This window comes from Lagenorhynchus albirostris, chromosome 20 (assembly GCF_949774975.1).
Source record: "Lagenorhynchus albirostris chromosome 20, mLagAlb1.1, whole genome shotgun sequence".
In the NCBI taxonomy this organism is placed as follows: Eukaryota; Metazoa; Chordata; class Mammalia; order Artiodactyla; family Delphinidae; genus Lagenorhynchus; species Lagenorhynchus albirostris.
Window position 1 is genome coordinate 32,942,586 of NC_083114.1, and position 19,667 is coordinate 32,962,252.

At 40.6% G+C, this 19,667-nt stretch overlaps 1 protein-coding gene across 1 annotated transcript in view; it reads left to right on the plus strand.

Annotated features, from left to right (window-relative positions):
- The first annotated feature begins 7,457 nt into the window (after positions 1 to 7,457).
- The window catches only part of USP32 (ubiquitin specific peptidase 32), a 202,086-nt gene continuing 189,876 nt past the window's right edge, over positions 7,458 to 19,667 (plus strand). Inside the window, exon 1 of the mRNA XM_060133829.1 lies at positions 7,458 to 7,674. Within this exon, the coding sequence (XP_059989812.1) occupies positions 7,617 to 7,674 (58 nt within the window). The 5' untranslated portion in view covers positions 7,458 to 7,616. The remainder of the gene's footprint in view (positions 7,675 to 19,667) is intronic.

Here is a 19,667-nt window from a genome sequence, read left to right on the forward strand (position 1 = left end):
TTAAATGCCATCAATCTCTAATGACTCTTCAATTTATGTCTCCAGCCTGGACTCTTTCTAACGTCAGACAAGTATTTAACTCTATTCACCTGGGGGTCTAACAGGCATCTCAAACATAACAGGTCCAAAGCTGAGCTCCTGATCTTGCCCCACAAACTGCTCTTCCAATTGCCTTTCTCATCTCGGTGAATTGCAATTCTATCCTTCTAGTTACCTGGGCCACCAACCTGGGAGTCACTCTTGAATATTCTCTCAGACATCGCAATCCAATCTGTCAATAAGTCCTGTTGGCTGTTCCTTCAAATTATTATCTTGGACTCAGCCTCTCACCCCTCAACCTCGCTGCTTGGATATCTGTAATTGCCTCTTAACTGGTCTCCCTGTGTTTACCCTGTTTTTATCTCTCCTCTCACCTGCCCATTTTCAACAGAGCAATTAAGAAATCGTTTAAAAATAGGGAGTTCCCTAGTCGTCCGGTGATTAGGACTTGGTGTTTTCACTGCTGTGGCCCAGGTTCAATCCCTGGTTGGGGAACTAAGATCTCACATGCCGTGCCAAAAAGTTTAAAAAAAAAAAAAAAAGAGTGAATGAATGGCTGATTTCTTATTCATCCTTCAAGACTCCCATCACCCAAGACTTCCCTCCCTCCCTACTTCTTCAGTTTGGACTAACACCTCTCCCTACTTTCGGTTCCCATAACATACTGTGTTTATCCTGATCATAGTTCTTCCCACAGGATTTAAAAAGTTCATCTTTGATTCAGCACAGTCCTTTGCACACAGAAAAATGCTTAATGTTAAAATGAACTATTTGCAACATTCATACCAAATGTAGGGGCAGTGGGAAGATGTTAAATAGGAAGGAGTGAGGAACTTGTCAACTTCCTGTTTTATTATGAGAATTTCCTTCCTCTTTCAAAGAAATCCAGATTTGATTCTAATCCCCAACCCCTGGGGGGCCAGTAATTGAACATAACTGCCAGAAAACTTTTGACCAAATGCTATTGTATAGCTTTCCAATCTTTTTAGAAGAAAATACTGGGATTTTTTAAAAAAAATTAATTAATTAATTTATTTTTGGCTGCATTGGGTCTTCGTTGCTGCACGTGGGCTTTCTCTAGTTGCGGCGAGAGGGGGCTACTCTTCGAGGCAGTGCGCGGGCTTCTCATCACCGTGGCTTGTCTTGTTGTGGAGCACGGGCTCTGGGTGCACAGGCTTCAGTAGTGTGGCTCGATTCTTAACCACTGCGCCACCAGGGAAGCCCAATACTGGGACTTTAAACGATGTTAGTTTTTGGATCAGTAACATCAAACAAGCGTTTCACCTAAACCTACAATCACAACTTACACATACTGTATAGCTAGCTTCACCTCCTAACTCCTTTTAAGACTCCAATGATTTACTCCATCCTCACTTCCACTGTAAACCCCTGAGTTTTCAAAGTATAGCGCAATTACTAACTATTAAAAACTGATATGTAGGCAGGCGTATCTCTGTATCAGAATTTTTGAGTATCAGACTTTATTTTTTTGAGCAGTTTTAGGTTCACAGCAGAATTAAGCAGAAGGCACAGAGATTTCCCACTTACTCCCTGCCACCACACATGCATAGACTCCTCCATCAAAATAATAGTTATTGATCAAAAGGAAGCCTCAAGAGATGGAGGACAGTTAGACAAACAGCAGACTGGGAGTTCAGTAAAAGGTGGGAAACAGAATAGAAACATTGCATTAATTAGCCATGTGAGAAAAAAAACTCAGCCTGAACTAAAAATAAAAACAGATTTGAGGATTTCCCTGGTGGCGCACAGGTTCGAGCCCTGGTCCGGGAAGATCCCACATGCAGCAGAGCAACTAAGCCCGTGCACCACAACTACTGAGACTGTGAGCCACAACTACTGAAGCCCGCGTGCCTAGAGCCTGTGCTCCGCAACAAGAGAAGCCACTGCAATGAGAAGCCCGCGCACCGCAACGAAGAGTAGCCGCAACTAGAGAGAGCCTACACGCAGCAACGAAGCCCCAGCACAGCCAAAAACAAATAAATAAATAAATTAAAAAACCGAACAAACAACCCCCCGAAAGACCAGATCTGAGCTGGCAAGAGAATATACATTTCAAGAGATAGTAAGATCATAGAATTTAAGACCTGAGAAAAGGCTGAGTTTAAATTGGTCATCTACTAGATGAAGAAATCAAAGTCAAAGGTACATTTGGCATTTCTCAGATATCTAAGAAAGCATATTAGACTGATAAACTGGACTTTGGATGACTTGACAAAGCTATTTAGAACCTAGAAGCTGAAGTAAGTTATATCCTATCTGTTCAGAGCTGGATTCTGTATTATTCTATGTTTTAATTGCTGTGTGGAATTCAATTAATGGACTTATTCTCAAACTTGTAGTTCCAATTTTGCTGGAAAAGACTGGCCTAAGAGTACAATGAAATTGCCATATCGGAAGGAATTAGGAGATCAGAGGAGGACTAAAAGGAAGCTGATTGATTTTTCAGTAGCTGACAAGAAAAAGCAGCCACTGATGGTCCTGTCCTTAAGATCCATTGCCTAACATTTGTAAACTATTAATTTAAAAAAGACACAAATACAAGTTAATTGCAGGTGGGGTGGAGGAGGGCAACAGAGGAGCATTATAAAGGCAAAACATCTACTCACAGGTTCAGTGGGTAGTGTAAAATGTTTGCCAAGCATGGACTGTGGTTAAGACAGAAGAAAACTTCTAAAGTAGGTCTAAGTTAAAGGCCCTCACTCTGAATGTTGTACTTCTTTCCCATTCTTAGTTTTAGCTTAGGTATCTTGTGAGTTGGAAGCTCTTAGGGGATGGGCCCTGTTGAAATCTTGCCAATTTTAGGCACCTTTTTTTAAAAAAATTATTTATTTATTCATTTATTTAATTTTTGGCTGCATTGGGTCTTCACTGCTGCACGCAGGTTTTTCTCTAGTTGCTGAGAGCAGGGGCTACTCTTTGTTGCGGTGCGTGGGCTTCTCATTGTGGTGGCTTCTCTTGTTGCGGAGCACAGGCTCTAGGCTCACAGGCTTCAGTAGTTGTGGCACACCGGCTTAGTTGCTCCACAGCATGTGAGATCTTCCCGGCCCAGGGCTCGAACCCATGTCTCCTGCATTGGCAGGTGGATTCTTAACCACTGTGCCACCAGGGAAGCCCCTAGGCACCTTTTTAAGAATGATAAATAGGAAAGAGAAACATCTCTAATTGCTGATTAGAGAATGACATCTCTTTAGTCATTCTTCAAATATTTTGTCCAGGTTTAAAATGAAAATGAATTTCATGTCTAGAAAAGCAGGGGTTCAATTCTTTGTTCATAGGATTTGTAATAGGTAAACGATAATAACAAAAATCAGCTTAACTTGATATTAATGTTAGCAAGGGTGAGGGGAAACTGGCTTTCTCAGATACTCTTGATTAGAATGTAAATTTTATTTTTATTTTAGCTTTTTAGATTAGAATGTAAATTGATCCAACTTTTTAGGCAGGCAACTTGGCAACATCTATTAAAACTTAAAAGGTGCATACTCCCAGACTCTGCTATTCCACTTCTGGAAATTCCATCTACAGATACACTCACATATGTAAAGAAGGATATATATACTAGGATGTTTATTGCAACAGTATTTGTCATACTGAAACACTTGAAACAATCTAGTGTTCATCAATAGGTAATTGGTCAATTACACATTAAATACAGCATACTATGCTTCTGTTAAAAAGAATAAGATAGATCTGTATGCTGAGATGAAAAGCAGTCTGGGATATTCTATTAAGTGAAGAAAGAAACTGCAGATCAGTAGGTAGACTGAAAAATATGTCTAAAAATAAAGGGAGTATAGATGCATATCTTATATTCATGAAAAATATGGTGGGTATAGTCACAGAAAAGTGGAAAGATACACACTCCTAAGGAATGAGACTGGGTGAAGCAGGGAGTGTGATCTTTTGTTTTAGATACATCAGTTTTGTACTGATGGAAAAATTTTTTTACAATGAGTGGTATTATTTTCATTAAAAAATAGCTTATGGGACTTCCCTGGTGGCACAGTGGTTAGGAATCTCCCTGCCAATGCAGGAGACACAGGTTCGATCCCTGGTCAGGGAAGATCCCACATGCCGCGGAGCAACTAAGCCCGTGTGCCACAACTGCTGAGCCTGTGCTCTAGAGCTCGTGAGCCACAACTACTGAGTGCGTGTGCCACAACTGTTGAGGCCCGCGTGCCTAGAGTCCATGCTCCATAACAAGAGAAGCCACAGCAATGAGAAGCCCACACACCACAACGTAGAGTGGCCCCCGCTCGCTGCAACTAGAGGAAGCCCGCGCACAGAAACGAAGACCCAACGCAGCCAAAAATAAATTAATAAATTTATTTTAAAAAAAACCAAAAAACTTAAAATGCTTTAAATAAAAATATAATACAAGTAGGGAATTCCCTGGCAGTCCAGTGGTTAGGATTTGGTGCTTTCACTGACGTGGCCCTGGGGAACTAAGATCCTGCAAGCCATGAAGCACGGCCCCCCCAAAAATGTGTATATGGTGACCACAACTTCACATTGTTTCACCATAAGGTAACAAGTCCCTAATTCTGGAAAATCAGTTCTCTTATTGTAGAGTCATACTTCCTACAGTGTTGGCCTCACTTTGTGGCAATCCAATTATACAAAAGTCAGGTGCTGTTCTGCCCCTTCTTTGTTGTAGTGACCTCCCTGTCTGTGACTTAAGTTTCTTTGGTAAGTACTAAAATGTCTCTATCCTATTCCTATGTCAATTCTCTGGGAATATAAACTGAGGAACACTGTCATTTGGATTGCCCAACTGGAAGTAGAAATTACATACCAATCTCCCATGCTTTACATCTTCGTATGGATAACTCTTTCACAGACATGTAATCATAGTTAAAGCAATGGTTGCCCAAGTGCGACCTAAAGCTTAAAGTCAGGGGGCTGGTCAACTCTTCAATGGATGAAGTGAAAGATGATGAAACTGAACAAACGAAATGATTAATAGAATTCCTTTCAGCATGACAGGTAGGCTTTAGATTTTCTACATCATCAAACTTAAGTGCTTATATCAATTTTAAGTTATAGAGGGATGTTTAACATTTGACTGCCTGATACCGTGTAATACAAACCGAAAGGCAGGTTTTAATCCCAGCTTAACATTTAAAATTCTCATCAGACATAACTATCTGCTTCACTGCCTTCAATAATATGCTTAATTTAACTTAGACAAGGGAGAAATAGTATTTCCTAGTTTTCTACCTCAACCCATAATTTTGAGTTGTGCTTAATCCATGGTAAACTCTGTGATGGGGTGAATTTTTTTATGGCTCTAGGGGAAGCTGGGCCTAAAACCAAGGAGGAAATCTTAAAAGTTCCCGTGTATTAGTACTGCTCTTAAATCTTTCATTATATAGTTTATCTTCTATTCTTTCCTGAGTACTTTGTAATGATTTACTATTTCATGAGATAGATTAATTCCAACCCAATCCCACCTTTCAAGCGGGGCAAGTACTACAAAGAGGTAAAACAATTTGCTTCCAATTCTACTGTAAATCAAGAGGGTAGATCATCACCCAGGTCTGTCCTTCGTACAGCAAGGTCGCCTCTAGGTACTGATTATTTAGGACAGTAATAATGCCAAGGCATTTTGCAATTAAACTCTTGAGGGTCCTTTCTCCACAGCTGAGCCCTTTCTTAAGATTCACTTCCCATTAATTACTATAATCTAACTGCAGGCTGAAGATGACTGAGTTGTTTTGTCTGGAGACTTATGTCTATGCCGAACTAATCACCCGGAAATTAAAGGCTTTGAAGTACATTCCCAACCCCCTTATTCATGGCCTTTTAGTAGTGAAACTAATCTGAGGCCTTAAAATTAACTACCTCACTGTGAACCGGAAAGGGCAGCACTGTGACTAATGCCACGCCGCTGATCTAGTCTGCCAGGAAAGATGAGTAGAGAAAAGAGTTATTACCTTCTCTCTCTAGCAGGACATATAGTTGGCTTTAGGACATATGTTGGCTTTAGGAACTAAAAATCCTTTTGCTGCCCCTCAATTACCTAAGTAGCACCCTGAGTCTAATCTAACCCAAATGCTTATTTTTCAAATAAATGGTTGTGTTTCCTTATCCAGAAGTTTGATGCTGTGGCTTTCAGGGTGAAGACTAATGAAAGCAAACTGAATTAAAAAAAGCAAGGAACTGAATGTATTCCATTGTACGCATATACTGTATTTATTTATTCATCTGTCGATGGACGAACTGCTTCTACCTTTTGCTTACTGTGAATCATATTCTATCAACACAGATGTATAAATATCTGTTCCTGTCCCTGTTTTCAATTCTTTTGGGTATAATTTCACAAGTGGAATTGCTGGGTCATATGGTAAACCTGGGAAATTCTGATATTGTGCTGCAACACGGACAAAACTTGAGGACATTATGCTAAGTGAAATAAGCCATTCACAAAAAGGGAAGTACTGTATAATTCTGCCCTTGAGATATTTAAAAATGGTTGGCATGGCCAATTCTCTTATACCTTACCACAATTAAAAAAATAATAATTAAAAAAAGCGTAAGAAACGCTGTTATCAGTCTTGTAACTCTCACATTTCTGGCAGGGAGCAACTCTTGCAGATCAGCAAGCTAAGCCTTTGCATTAACAGCTTCCAAAGTCTGTGTACACGAAGCAGGCTCAGAGCAGGAGGTGCGCCCAGGGCAGGCTGGCTGGGCGTATGTGAAAGGAAATCTAGCGTCAACTGGGATGGGGGATGGGGTAACGCGAAAAGGAAGATCTCAACTTTGTCACAACATTCGCTTTCCTTAAGGATCGCCCCACTAGGATAAAGAATTCTCTGGTGACATGAAATCCTTGAGTCTCCTTTCCTTTCACAGCTCCCTCCCAATCAAAAATGCCCTTAACGTTAGGAATGCACTGTCTGCCCGCTCCTTTCTCTCATGAACCGCACCACTAGGACCTCGGCACCCTAAGATTTCATTTCTCTTTTAAGATGCGTCTGGGCCCAGGCAAAGGCTCCGACCCCGCCCAGCGAGCGCCAGAACGTGTGGGCGGGAGGACTGCCTCGACCGCCCCGGAAGTCCCTGCCCCCCAGGCGGGCGGAGGCTCCTGGGCCTCGCGGCTTCGGATTGGCCGGAAGGTGGCGATGATGCGTTACGCGCGAGGTCTGGCTCTGCCCCTACGCCCCTGCGCGCGGCGGGGCGGGGTGGGTGGTCCCTGGCGGCCATTACCCGGAACAATCCCCGGCCATTGGGTCAGGTGACCCTCGGCGGGGCAGGCGGGAGGCGGGGGAGGGAAGAGGGCGTGAGGAGGGAAGGAAAGGGAGGGGAGGAGAGACGAGAAGGGCGGAGTAAGAGGGAGGGGAAGGGGGCGGGGTGGGAGCGGGTCACGTGATTCGGCATGGAGGCGGTGGCGGCGGCCGGGAGGAGCCGCCGGGGCAGAAGCCGCACTTGTTAGTGTGGGGGGAGGAGGAGGCCGGGGGACGCCAACACCGTCTGCCCGGGACGCCGAGGAGAAGGCGGGAGGGGGGTGGGGGCGAGATCGGGCTCCGACCCCCAGCCGAGGGGATGAGGGGAGCATGGGCGCCAAGGAGTCACGGATCGGATTCCTCAGCTACGAGGAGGCGCTGAGGAGAGGTGAGGGGGGAGGGGTCTGGGCGAGCTGCCGGGGAGGCCGGCGACGGGCTGCCCTGAGGGTGGGTGACCGGGGAAGGGGAGGGGAGCTTGAGGGCGTGGGGCCTGAGGCGGAAGGGAAAGGAGGCCACGATGGGGATAGCGTGGGGGAGAAGGGTCGGGTGGGAGCAGTGTTTGGGGATTGGGATCGTGTGGACGGGGGCGAAGCTTTCCCAGAGAGAGGGGTGTCAGGCGCTAGCAGGGCACTGCCCTTGCTCTGTGGTGGCGTTGTTATCCTGGATGTGTCCAGGGAAGTCCCTCCTCCCACCTTTTCTTGGGTGGCACCAGCCCTTCCAGCCCCCCTCATCCTTTACTGCCATTTTCTCCTATCACTCCTTCATAAACCCTCCAGCAACATCCTAACCTCCTACCTAACAACCCCGGCTGGAAAGGGAGAGGGGAGGCGCCTGCAAAGCCCTCCTTTTGCGAAGTAGAAGCCCCTTCAAGCCCCTTCCAATTGTAGTGTCTCTGCCTTTTCCAAGGGCTTTTGGCAGTCTCTTGGGGGCTGTCACCATCCCCTGCCTGCCACCCCCTCACCCTTTGAGCAGCTGACTTTGATAAGAACGACCTGAAATTGAGTTGTGTTTGAGGTGAGATGAGACTGGACAGCTGGTGTTGCCAGAAGACCTTGTCTTCGGTTTCATCGCCTCAAACATTGGTCAGAGCCTTTCATTGCACTTGATCCCCAGTTCTCATCCCCTCCTTCCCCATAAAATGGCATTCGGAAATCCAGCATTCTGATATTGTGTTATAGCTCCCTTTAGAGACCGGCCTTGCTGTCAGTCCTAGCCTGCTGCTTATTGGCTCTGATGCACTGTATGTTGTCAACCACCTCCAACCCCCTATCACTTACTCTGATACCGCTGTCCGTGATCACTAAGGCACACGCTAACTCGAAGTGTCAATTGCACGGTTTATGGCCAGAATGTGACTTAATTTTTCATGACTGGGATTTCTGTGTGTGTGTGTGTGTGTGTGTGCGCGCGCGCGTGCGCGCGCGCTTGTATTTATTTCTTTTCGACATTTAATGGATTTTCTTGGTAAGAAGTGAAAAACATTAAGCAGCTTAGGTGCTAGGCATTATTGGTAACAGGTTTCTAAGTCAAGAAACCAGCCGTGCTCCAGGTGATGGTTTTAGTAGCTAAAGATATAAAATAAAAAATCTAGATTACAAGACAGGCATTCAAAATGAGAATTTAATAGTGAACTCTTGTTCATGTGTAGGAAGGAAAGGGGTAAGTTCAGTGGGCCATCACCTGAAAATAGATACAGAATTTTGATATATTCTTGTGGACTGACCAGAATAACAAAAATATGCTTTTTAGGTCTTTTTTTTTTTTTTCCATGTGGAACAGAATGCTGATTGTTCTTAGGGACAATCTCAGTTGAACTTTTTTCCTTTCTTCAATATGAGAAATATTCCAAATTCTTGATGTGTTTCCAGCTCTAGAAGGCTAGTCATTTCTGGGATGCTGTTGAACCTGACAGGTCTGGCCTCAATTAGACAATGGCTTACATGGCATGAAAGAGGACATCAGTCAAACTGATTTCAGCTTCAAGGTTTAGAAGTGTTTAGTTTCTTAAGTTTGAGGGTGTTTTAGCTGGCATTAAGGAATTCTGAAATTAAACTTTTATCCAACTCTAGCCTGCCTACTTTCATATAAAACTAATATTCTACCTTTGTAAATATAAACGAAATTAATAGTTGGTGTATTTTAAAGTGATTTGACCGAAGGTCTTTGTTCAATTTGTTAGGAAGTGTCTGCTTGTTGAATTTTAAAGCATATATTTGAAGAGGTAGCAAAATATTTGTTAAAACCTTATTTAACTGTTGTTTGAATGAATTTGTTTTATCATTTTTGCTGCAGAGGAAAACTAAGGCAAGAAAGAGAAGCAAGTTGATAACATAGCATTTCTAAATGTAAACCAGCAGCTTTTTCTTTTATAAAGTGGGTAGTTCTTTTGAATATGATACTGTTTACGCTAGTAAATGTCAGATTTTGATATAGAATTTTTTTTAGTAAGGTTATAGAAGGAATTAATAAAGCTTTTGATAGAGCTAGAAACTAGTTTGAGAACTTTTTTGGGGCATGTGAATAATGTAAATAGGTACTGGACCTTCCATCCTTAGTCTTAGCTGCTTGCTTATATTGTATAAGGTGAATGGGAAGGAGCAAAGGATTGGACAAATACACATTGTGTGTTATATGAATCATTGTACAAGTAAAAAGCAAGCTTGATAAACTACTGAAATACCTACTTGCTTGGAATACCTACTTAAAAGTACTGAAGTATACCTACTTAAATACCTGCTTAAGAAATACCTACTTAAAAGTACTTAAAAGTACTTAAAAATACTGAAATACCTACTTAAAAGTACTGAGCACTAAAATGCCTAACCACAATTAGACAGTATTAAAAAAATATCAAGTACGTATTGCCACCTACAAATATGGAGTTACAAGCAGTTTATCTTGCAAAATGGGGCCTTGGAAATGGAGTGTTATGTGACAGATAACTCCTACTGAAAGGGCAGGCTAGTGACTTCTCATTTACATTTCAGAAGCTCTAGAAATTAGAAAGATTGGTTTTGCATACTATTTTAGCTACACTGTATATCAGTTTAATAAAAATAATTTCCTTAAAATATACCTTAACTTTTTTTTTTTCTTTAAGGGAGATGTATTAGTGGTAGCTTTTACTTTTGGCTTGTATCTATCTTTCTTAAATAGAACACAAGCTTTCCTTTGAAGGCTTGACTCTGGTTCAATTGCATGTATTTTCTAAAGTACAGTACTACTGTACTTTATGGATAGTGAGAATTTTAGCATCTAAGTTCTTCATCTCTTTACTTCATTTCCTTATTGCATCTTAAGTTTGTGGCTGTGTATTTCTAAAAATGTATTCTAAGTGCTTGGAACATAGCAATAAAAAAACATTGAATGAAAGGAATTGCAGTTTAGAGCATTTCAGAACTCTCAAGAAACCTTAAAAAATCTTCTCCAGTTCTTTAATTCTTTCTTCCTGCTCCTCTCTTCCTTCCTTGCATCATTCTGGAAACAGAATTATAAGGCTTTTTTTTTTAAATTAAGAATTAGCTGAATTAAAATTGTCCTTAGCTTTTAAATTGTAGTAATAAAATACAGTAGGTAAATTTCTTCTAATCCCTTTCTTTAAGTAGAATTTAGCACTTGTATTAGACTAAGCAGCTGGCTGATGTCAAAAAGTTATGTTGTGGATTCACTTTTTCAAGTGTCTGTTTGCTCATACATTTAGCAAATTTTTACTGAGCTGTCTATGACTTAGACACTGAAGAAACAGAGATGACTAAGACCCCTCTCCTATAGCCTGGGTCGATGATCTCCACTGAAGTGTACAGTATATATTGTAAGGTGTGTGTAGGACTGTCCATGGCAAGTGGGAATAAAATATTAGAACTTCTATGTTAAGATTCTTTTTTTGTGTTTTTTTGATTAATGGGCATAATATTTTCAAAATGTAGTATATATGTATTTAATTTATAAATGATTAACATGCAGTATATTAAGTGCTCCAGTGCTATAGAAGGGAGTACTGTAGGAATGCGGAGTGTGTGTGGGAGTATTTGGTGATCTGGAAGTGCCCTATCACCATACTTATTTCATAGTATGTGCTCAATTAATTGTTTATTAAAGAATTTAATTTCCTAGTCACTTAAAGGTTGTTGTGTTTGCTAGTGGAATAATTAGGCATGTAATAGTTGAGGATTTCAGAACTTTTCATTTTGCTTATCCACCAACCCTAACATGCTCTAAAACATTGACTCCCCAACCAAGATTTTATTCTCCATGTTTTGTAGTATTAATATTAAAATTTCATTAGTATTATACTACCTATGATGTGATGTTAGCTGGTTTAGTATAAAATATCATTGTATAAATGGAAATTGAATTTCACAGTTGGTACCTTCTGGGATGCACTATTCTCTTTTATTAAAGCACTGATTTGCCTTCATCTAAATTTGCTAAATTTACGAGTGAACGCTCTAGCATTAGTGTGGAATGGTAGGTTTGGGTCAAGCCTTTTTCAAGTATGCCTCGCCAGCTGTTATTATATGTAAAGGAGGAAAACAGGGCAATTTTAAATTAGTCTGCTTATATGTAGTCACCTAAGTAGTTACAAAGGTTCTATTCTTCATAATCTCCAGTTTGACACTCCATATGAAGTGTCAGTGACAAAGAGGAGATAAATACACCAATGAACCCTGGATATGGGGGGGAATGAGCAGAATGAGGTGACATCACTTGATGGTTAATGGCCTCCCCATTTACCAAACTGGACAGCTGTTGTTTGTTGTTCATTGTTTGTCTTTGTGCTTGGTTAGTGAGACTTCACAGTGACAGCATTCAGGGTTGCCTTCCAGAAAGATGTGTAAGTCACTTAGACTTGGGAATGTGGTGACCAACCAACAGCCAGGTGTTTTCTCAGGAGACAGGGAAGAATTTTGGCACTTGATTTTATGATAGGTCCCAGGAAAAGTTAGGGAAATGATTATTATTGTTGCTGTAGCTATAGAAAATCTGTTTTTGGAGCACTAGAGATTAATGCTGAGAGTTTAGAAGCTCCAATGTTAAACAGCTGCAGAGGTGAAGAGGTTTTTATTTATAAATTAAAAGTTGGTGGTTTGATAGTAGTACTGAGAAGGCTAAGATGGGACTGACAGTTGTTTTTTTTTTAAATATCTTTAAACTTTTAAAAAAATTATTAAAAAATTTTTATTTTTTTATTGGAGTATAGTTGATTTACAATGTGTTAGTTTCAGGTGTACAGCAAAGTGATTCAGTTATACATATACATATATCTGTTCTTTTTCAGATTCTTTTCCCATTAAGGTTATTACAGAATATTGAGTAGAGTTCCCTGTGCTATACAATAGGTCCTTGTTGATGACAGTTCTTTCCATACTGTTTCCAGAAAGCATTGCTTCTCTTTTCAGGGCTTGTTTATGCTTCTGCTTTTACCTTTTGGGCTTCATGATATTTATGTTTAAATTGAGCCACCCACTCAGCCTCTTTCCTTTCTTCTAATAATAAAGAGCTCTTGGAGGTCAGAGGTGGATAGTTAATTACTGACCCAAAAGCCTGATAAAACTAGCTTTATGGTATTTACTGTTATAGTCAGAGACCTGACTGTTAGAAGACCCATCTGTTCAAAGATAAAGGCTTTCCCTTGTCACCCCTTTTCATTAGGGATTTAATATTAACATAAGGCTCTTTTTACTTTAGAGGAATCCCAAGTTCATCACTATCTTGTGAACAAGGTTCAGGAAAATTGATGGTTGTTGGAGTCCTTGATACTGGATTGCATTAAGAGCAAATCTATGCTAAAATGAGGTTTTACTATACTATCTTTGCTAAAATGAAGTTCTCCTCTTCATTTCTGTAAAGTTAGAATGTCTTAGCATCTTACCCCGTGCAGAAAAAACTTTCAAGGTTTGCTGTGGTGTCTTGCCTTTTCCTAATGACTTGTAAAAGAGTTTATAGAGATTGCATTGTGAAAAGGCCCTTCTATCAAGGTAGGCCTCTCCTAGTCTTTCCCGTGACAGTAAATGGCACCACTATTCCAACACAGTGGGTAAAGCCAAAAATCTATAGACATCCTTAGTTCCTCTCTTTCACTATCTGACCTAACCTCTTATCCCCTTTTTGAGTCTGTTGCCTAGTCATGTAGTTTGGTATCCAGTCCAGTCTGTTGACTTCTCATCTTCACTGCTACTACTCTAGTCCCAGCTGCCATCATCTCTTGCTAAGATACCATGCAGTGGTTTCCCAGTTTCACACAGCGGCCAGTGTAATCTTAAAATTCAAATCAGATCCTGTCATTCCTTTCTTCTCGGGCTGTTTTCCTCTCAGTCGGGAAAGGCTGTTTACAAATTTTCACATATTTGGCTCATTCTTCGTACCTGAAGTCCTAACTCTGGTTGCCTCAGCTTGGCCTTTTCTTATCATCTTATGTGAAGTGGTCTTCTGTCAGTATTGCACTATTCTGTATAGTTCATAATTTGTGATTATCATGTTTATCATCAGTCATGATGCTGAATCCCCAGTGCCAAGATAGGTTCAGTGCCTGGTGTATTTTGTGCTCAGCAAATATTGCATGACTGGGTGAATATACAAATGATGGAGAGAAGATTTGGAGAACTGCGTAATGTTTGTGAGGTTGGGGGGTAAAGAGTGGAGTATTGACAGGGATTGAGTATACTGAGCAATCCATCTCAGAATTTCTTTTCCTTTCATCAGCTTTAAAAATCTTTGAAAAAAATTGCTAAAGGTTTTGAATCATAGTTAAGAACCTGGGAGCCTTAAAAGTAATATGTAATTTTGTCTGTTTAGTTCAGATATTTAAGTTCATACCTAATAATGTAAAGTCCTGAGTAGTCATTGAGAGACTAGTATGGAGGTAAGTATTATGTTTATGAACTCTTAAGAATGTCTTTCAGTAATATATAATATTTAATAATTTTGCTCATGAAGTGATTTTTTGAAGCGATTTATTTTTTTATTTTTTAAAAAATTTATTTTATTTATTTTTGGCTGCATTGGGTCTTCGTTGCTGCACGTGGGCTTTCTCTAGTTGCGACGAGCGGGGGCTATTCTTTGTTGCTGTGCGTGGGCTTCTCATTGTCGTGGCTTCTCTTGTTGAGGAGCACGGGCTCTAGACACGCGGGCTTCAGTGGTTATGGCACGCGGGCTCAGTAGTTGTGTCTCGCAGGCTCTAGGTTGAGGGCTCAGCAGTTGTGGTTCAGGGGCTTAGTTGCTCAGGGGCTTAGTTGCTCCGCGACATGTGAGATCTTCCCAGACCAGGGATCGAAACTGTGTCGCCTGCATTGGCAGGTGGATTCTCAACCACTGCGCCACCAGGGAAGTCCCTACTCCATATGTTAATATACATCAGGTGTTCACTCAGTTCACCATATTAGAAAAAACTTTTCCTGGAACTTTCTGGCCTGCTCCAATCTGTACCTTTTGCCTTTGTGCTTAAAGCATGGCTGCCATCCTGGGATCTTCCTCACCATTATTCTGGGGATTTCCTTCGCTGTCCTGTGTTGGATCCTGTTGTCTGTATTCTTTGTTTCCTCTTTCTTGATTTACTCTTCCATTTTGGTGGGACACCACTGCGCAGCTTGCGGGATCTTGGTTCCCTGACCAGGGATCGAACCCGCCCTCCGGGCAGTGGACAGGGATCGAACCTGTGCCCCCTGCAGTGGAAGCACAGAGTCTTAACCACTGGACCATCAGGGAAGTCCCCAGTCTGGTGCTTTTTTAAAAATAATTCTTATATCTCTACTTTTTAATTTCCGAGAGGCCTTCTATGTTTTTACCAACTAATTATTTTGAAGTTCCTTTTTAATAATCCTTATACTTAATCTTCAGTCATGTGGATCTTAATTTAAGGCTCAGGGCAGATTCACTGCAGTGTTCACTTAGAGACTGGGGTAGGAGGAAGACATTGCCCCAGAATACAGTTTTCAGGATCATATACCACTAGGGTATAAAACTCCATGAGGGTGGGGGCGTGTCTTACTCACTGCTGTATTCCTAGCACTTGCACAGTGCCTGTCACACATTAGCTAATCAATACATATTTGTTGAATGAGTGAATTACATATCAAAGCAATCTTTTCTAAAAACCAGATTGAATTTTTAGAGGAAAATTGGTTCGGATATGTGTGTGTGCTCATGTGTGTGTGCCCAGAGGCTTAAAACTCATGTTTTCTTATCTATAGTATATATGTATTTAAATGCATCTTTTGCTTTTAAAAAGTTAGTTGTATTAGGCATGTTATTATGTCATTTTTGGCTCTGCTTTAAAGTTGGTTTTGGAATCTGTTGGTGAGTAGCTGTGGTAGGAAGCTGTGGTGGGTTTGGAACAGTTGTTTGATTAATAAATTTGGTTTAGAGATTCTTTAGTTTATGTAAGCATCTATAAATGAAATCCTTCACTGTATAGAATTTTATAGATCAGAAGTTATTCATTTTGTCAGAGATGCTGACTTGAGAATACTTCTTTACAGCTGATTATGGAGGGACAAATTGCTTATTCTTTGTAGGCTTAGAGGTGTAGTAAGGAGCAATTACCTAATGGTGGAAACATTTTATATTGTCACATCGCTGGTACCATGGAGATTCAAATTGAAGTTGACAGATGATTGCCAAGCAAATATATTTATTTTTTAAAATTTTTATTTATAGCTGTGTTGGGTCTTCGTTGCTGCGCGTGGGCCCTCTCTAGTTGTGGCGAGTGGGGGCTAGTGTGCGGGCTTCTCATTGCGCTGGCCTCTCCCGTTGCGGAGCACGGGCTCTAGGTGCATGGACCTGAGTAGTTGTGGCTCTTAGGCTTCAGAGTGCAGGCTCAGTAGTTGTGGCGCACGGGCTTAGTTGCGCCGCGGCATGTGGGATCTTCCAGGACCAGTGCTCGAACCCGTGTCCCCTGCATTGGCAGGCAGATTTCTAACCACTGCACCACCCAGGGAAGTCCCAAGCAAATATATTTAAATAATAAAGGAAAATAGGACATCAACTGAATGAACACTTGGCAATGAATAACATCTCATAGAAAAATGTTCCATTTTGAGTGGAGCATGTTTCTTATATTATTTAAGTAGAGTCCAAAACTAAATGCAACTTCGGGCCCAAGCCAGAAACCTAGTCATCAGTTGAGACTCTTTCTTTCCTCTGTTCACATTTAATCAGTCACAGTGTCCTTTTGGTGCTACCTTCTTATTATCTTCTGTTTCTTCTCCACCTTTAAAGTTATTGCTTTAGAAAAGGGCTTCATCTGTCCCCTGGACTATTAGTCTCGTACCCCTCCAATCCATTATACATCTGGAATAGTCTTTCTGAAATGTACATCTGGTCATTTTACTCAAGTGCCTTTCAGTGGAAGGTACACATGGTTTGAAGTCAGTCTTTTTAGCATGGCAAGCCCTGGTAGCTTCTGTGATTTGGTCCTTGTCTGAATACTCTGTGCCTTTGAAAATGCTGCTTCCTAGATCTGGGAATGCCTCCCTTCATTACTTACATACAACAAAATCTCACTGTACAGCTTGATGAAATTTTAGGTATGTACCCAAGTAACCACCATGCAAAACCAAGATAAAGAACATTCCCACTGCCCCAGTAGGTTCCCTCCTAACCTCTCCCAGTTGATACTGCCCTTCAGAGGTAACCATTGTTTTGACTTCTATCACTGTAGATTAGTTTTGCTTATTTTTGAGTCTCGTATGAATAGAATCATGCAATATTTACTTTTTTGTGCACAGTGAACTCATTAAAAAAAATTGAGTGTGAACTCATTTTTAAGACCAAATTTTAAGCCTTTTCTCTATGAAGTAAATTCTTGAGAAGATTACTAGTATCTTGAATTAGCGTCAATGTATTATTTTCATTTCTAGAAGCTGACATAGAGGCTGGCATGAAGTACATGCTCATCAATGAATTTACATGCATCTTTCTCCCTGAACTATCTGCCTTACTAGATCCTCATCCATCAAAACTAAACGCAGGCATCAAGTCCTTTTAGAAGCCTTCCCTGATATTGCTCCTACTTTCTCTCCTGCTGTAATATACTTTTATTATAGTAGTTATTCTGCTGCATTATAGCTGCTGGTTTAATTGGCTGTCTCCTCTACTTTATGTTGAGTTCTGAAATCCTTCAGAATGAGAGCTCTAGGGTCTAGAAGGTGCCTGGTAGGGCTTATTAAAATGTTGACTGAATGAATGGGACAACTTAGTGCCTTTTGAATAAAGGAGAAAGCTCACAGAATAAAGCTAGTAGTAATAATCTGGTAAATTGTATTTTTACAGGATAAATTATGGTTGTTTCATGACATTTATGCAACTATTTAAATGTTCCAGGAATATAAACATTTAAAATTGGGTTAAAAACTGGCCTAAACTAAAATTACATGAATCCACAAAGCACTCTGTAGAAGATATGAAGGAAAACAGAAACATGACCTTATATGCAAGGAGTAGTAGATTTCTTTTAAAAATATTTATTTATTTAATTTATTCGGTTGCGCCAGGTCTTAGTTGTGGCAGGTGGCTCATTCGTTGCGGTTTGCGGGCTCCTTGGTTGCGGTTCGCTGGTTCCTTAGTGGGGGCTCGTGGGCTCCTTAGTTGTGGCATGCGAACTTTTTTTCTTTTAATTTTTAGTTTTCTAAAAAGTCTTTATTGGAGTATAATTGCTTTACAATGGTGTGTTAGTTTCTGCTTCATAACAAAGTGAATCAGCTATATATATATATATATATACATATATCCCCATATCTCCTCCCTCTTGCATCTCCCTCCCACCCTCCCTATCCCACCCCTCTAGGTGGTCACAAAGCACCGAGCTGATCTCCCTGTGCTATGCGGCTGGTTCCCAAGAGCTATCTATTTTACATTTGGTAGTGTATATACGTCCATGCCACTCTCTCACTTCATCCCAGCTTACCCTTGCCCCTCCCTGTGTCCTCAAATCCATTCTCTACATCTGTGTCTTTATTCCTGTCCCGATCCTAGGTTCATCAGAACCTTTTTGTTTGTTTGTTTTTTAGGTTTCATATATATGTGTTGGCATATGGTATTTGTTTTTCTCTTTCTGACTTACTTCATTCTGTATGACAGACTCTAGGTCCATCCACCTCACTACAAATAACTCAATTTCATTTCTTTATGGTTGAGTAATATTCCATTGTATATATATGTGCCACATCTTCTTTATCCATTCATCTGTCGATGGACACTTAGGTTGCTTCCCTGTCCTGGCTGTTGTAAATAGAGCTGCAATGAACATTGTGGTCCATGTCTCTTTCTGAATTATGGTTTTCTCAGGGTATATGCCCAGTAGTGGGATTGCTGGGTCGTATGGTAGTTCTATTTTTAGCTTTTTAAGGAACCTCCATACTGTTTTCCATAGTGGCTATATCAATTTACATTCCCACCAACAGTGCAAGAGGGTTCTCTTTTCTCCACACCCTCTCCAGCATTTATTGTTTGTAGATTTTTTGATGATGGCCATTCTGACCGGTGTGAGATGATATCTCATTGTAGTTTTGATTTGCATTTCTCTAATAATTAATGATGTTGAGCATTCTTTCATGTGTTTGTTGGCAATTTGTATATCTTCTTTGGAGAAATGTCTATTTAGGTCTTCTGCCCATTTTTGGAATGGGTTGTTTCTTTTTTTGATATTGAGCTGCATGAATTGCTTGTATGTTTTGGAGATTAATCCTTTGTCACTTGCTTAATTTGCAAATATTTTCTCCCATTCTGAGGGTTGTCTTTCGTCTTGTTTATGGTTTCCTTGTTTATTTTTGTTTTTATTTCCATTTCTCTAGGAGGTGGGTCAAAAAGGATCTTGCTGTGATTTATGTCATAGAGTGTTCTACCTATGTTTTCCTCTAAAAGCTTTATAGTGTCTGGCCTAACATTTAGGTCTTTAATCCATTTTGAGTTTATTTTTGTGTATGGTGTTAGGGAGTGTTCTAATTTCATTCTTTTACATGTAGTGTCCAGTTTTCCCAGCACTACTTATTGAAGAGGCTGTCTTTTCTCCATTGTATATTCTTGCCTCCTTTATCAAAAATAAGGTGACCATATGTGTGTGGGTTTATCGCAGGGCTTTCTATCCTGTTCCATTGATCTATATTTCTGATTTTGTTCCAGTACCATACTGTCTTGATTACTGTAGCTTTGTAGTATAGTCAGGAGTCCGGGAGCCTGATTCCTCCAGCTCCGTTTTTCTGTCTCAAGATTGCTTTGGCTCTTCGGAATCTTTTGTGTTTCCATACAAATTGTGAAATTTTTTGTTGTAGTTCTGTAATAAATGCCATTGGTAGTTTGATAGGGATTGCATTGAATCTGTAGTTTGCTTTGGGTGGTATAGTCATTTTCACAATGTTGATTCTTCCAATCCAAGAACATGGTATA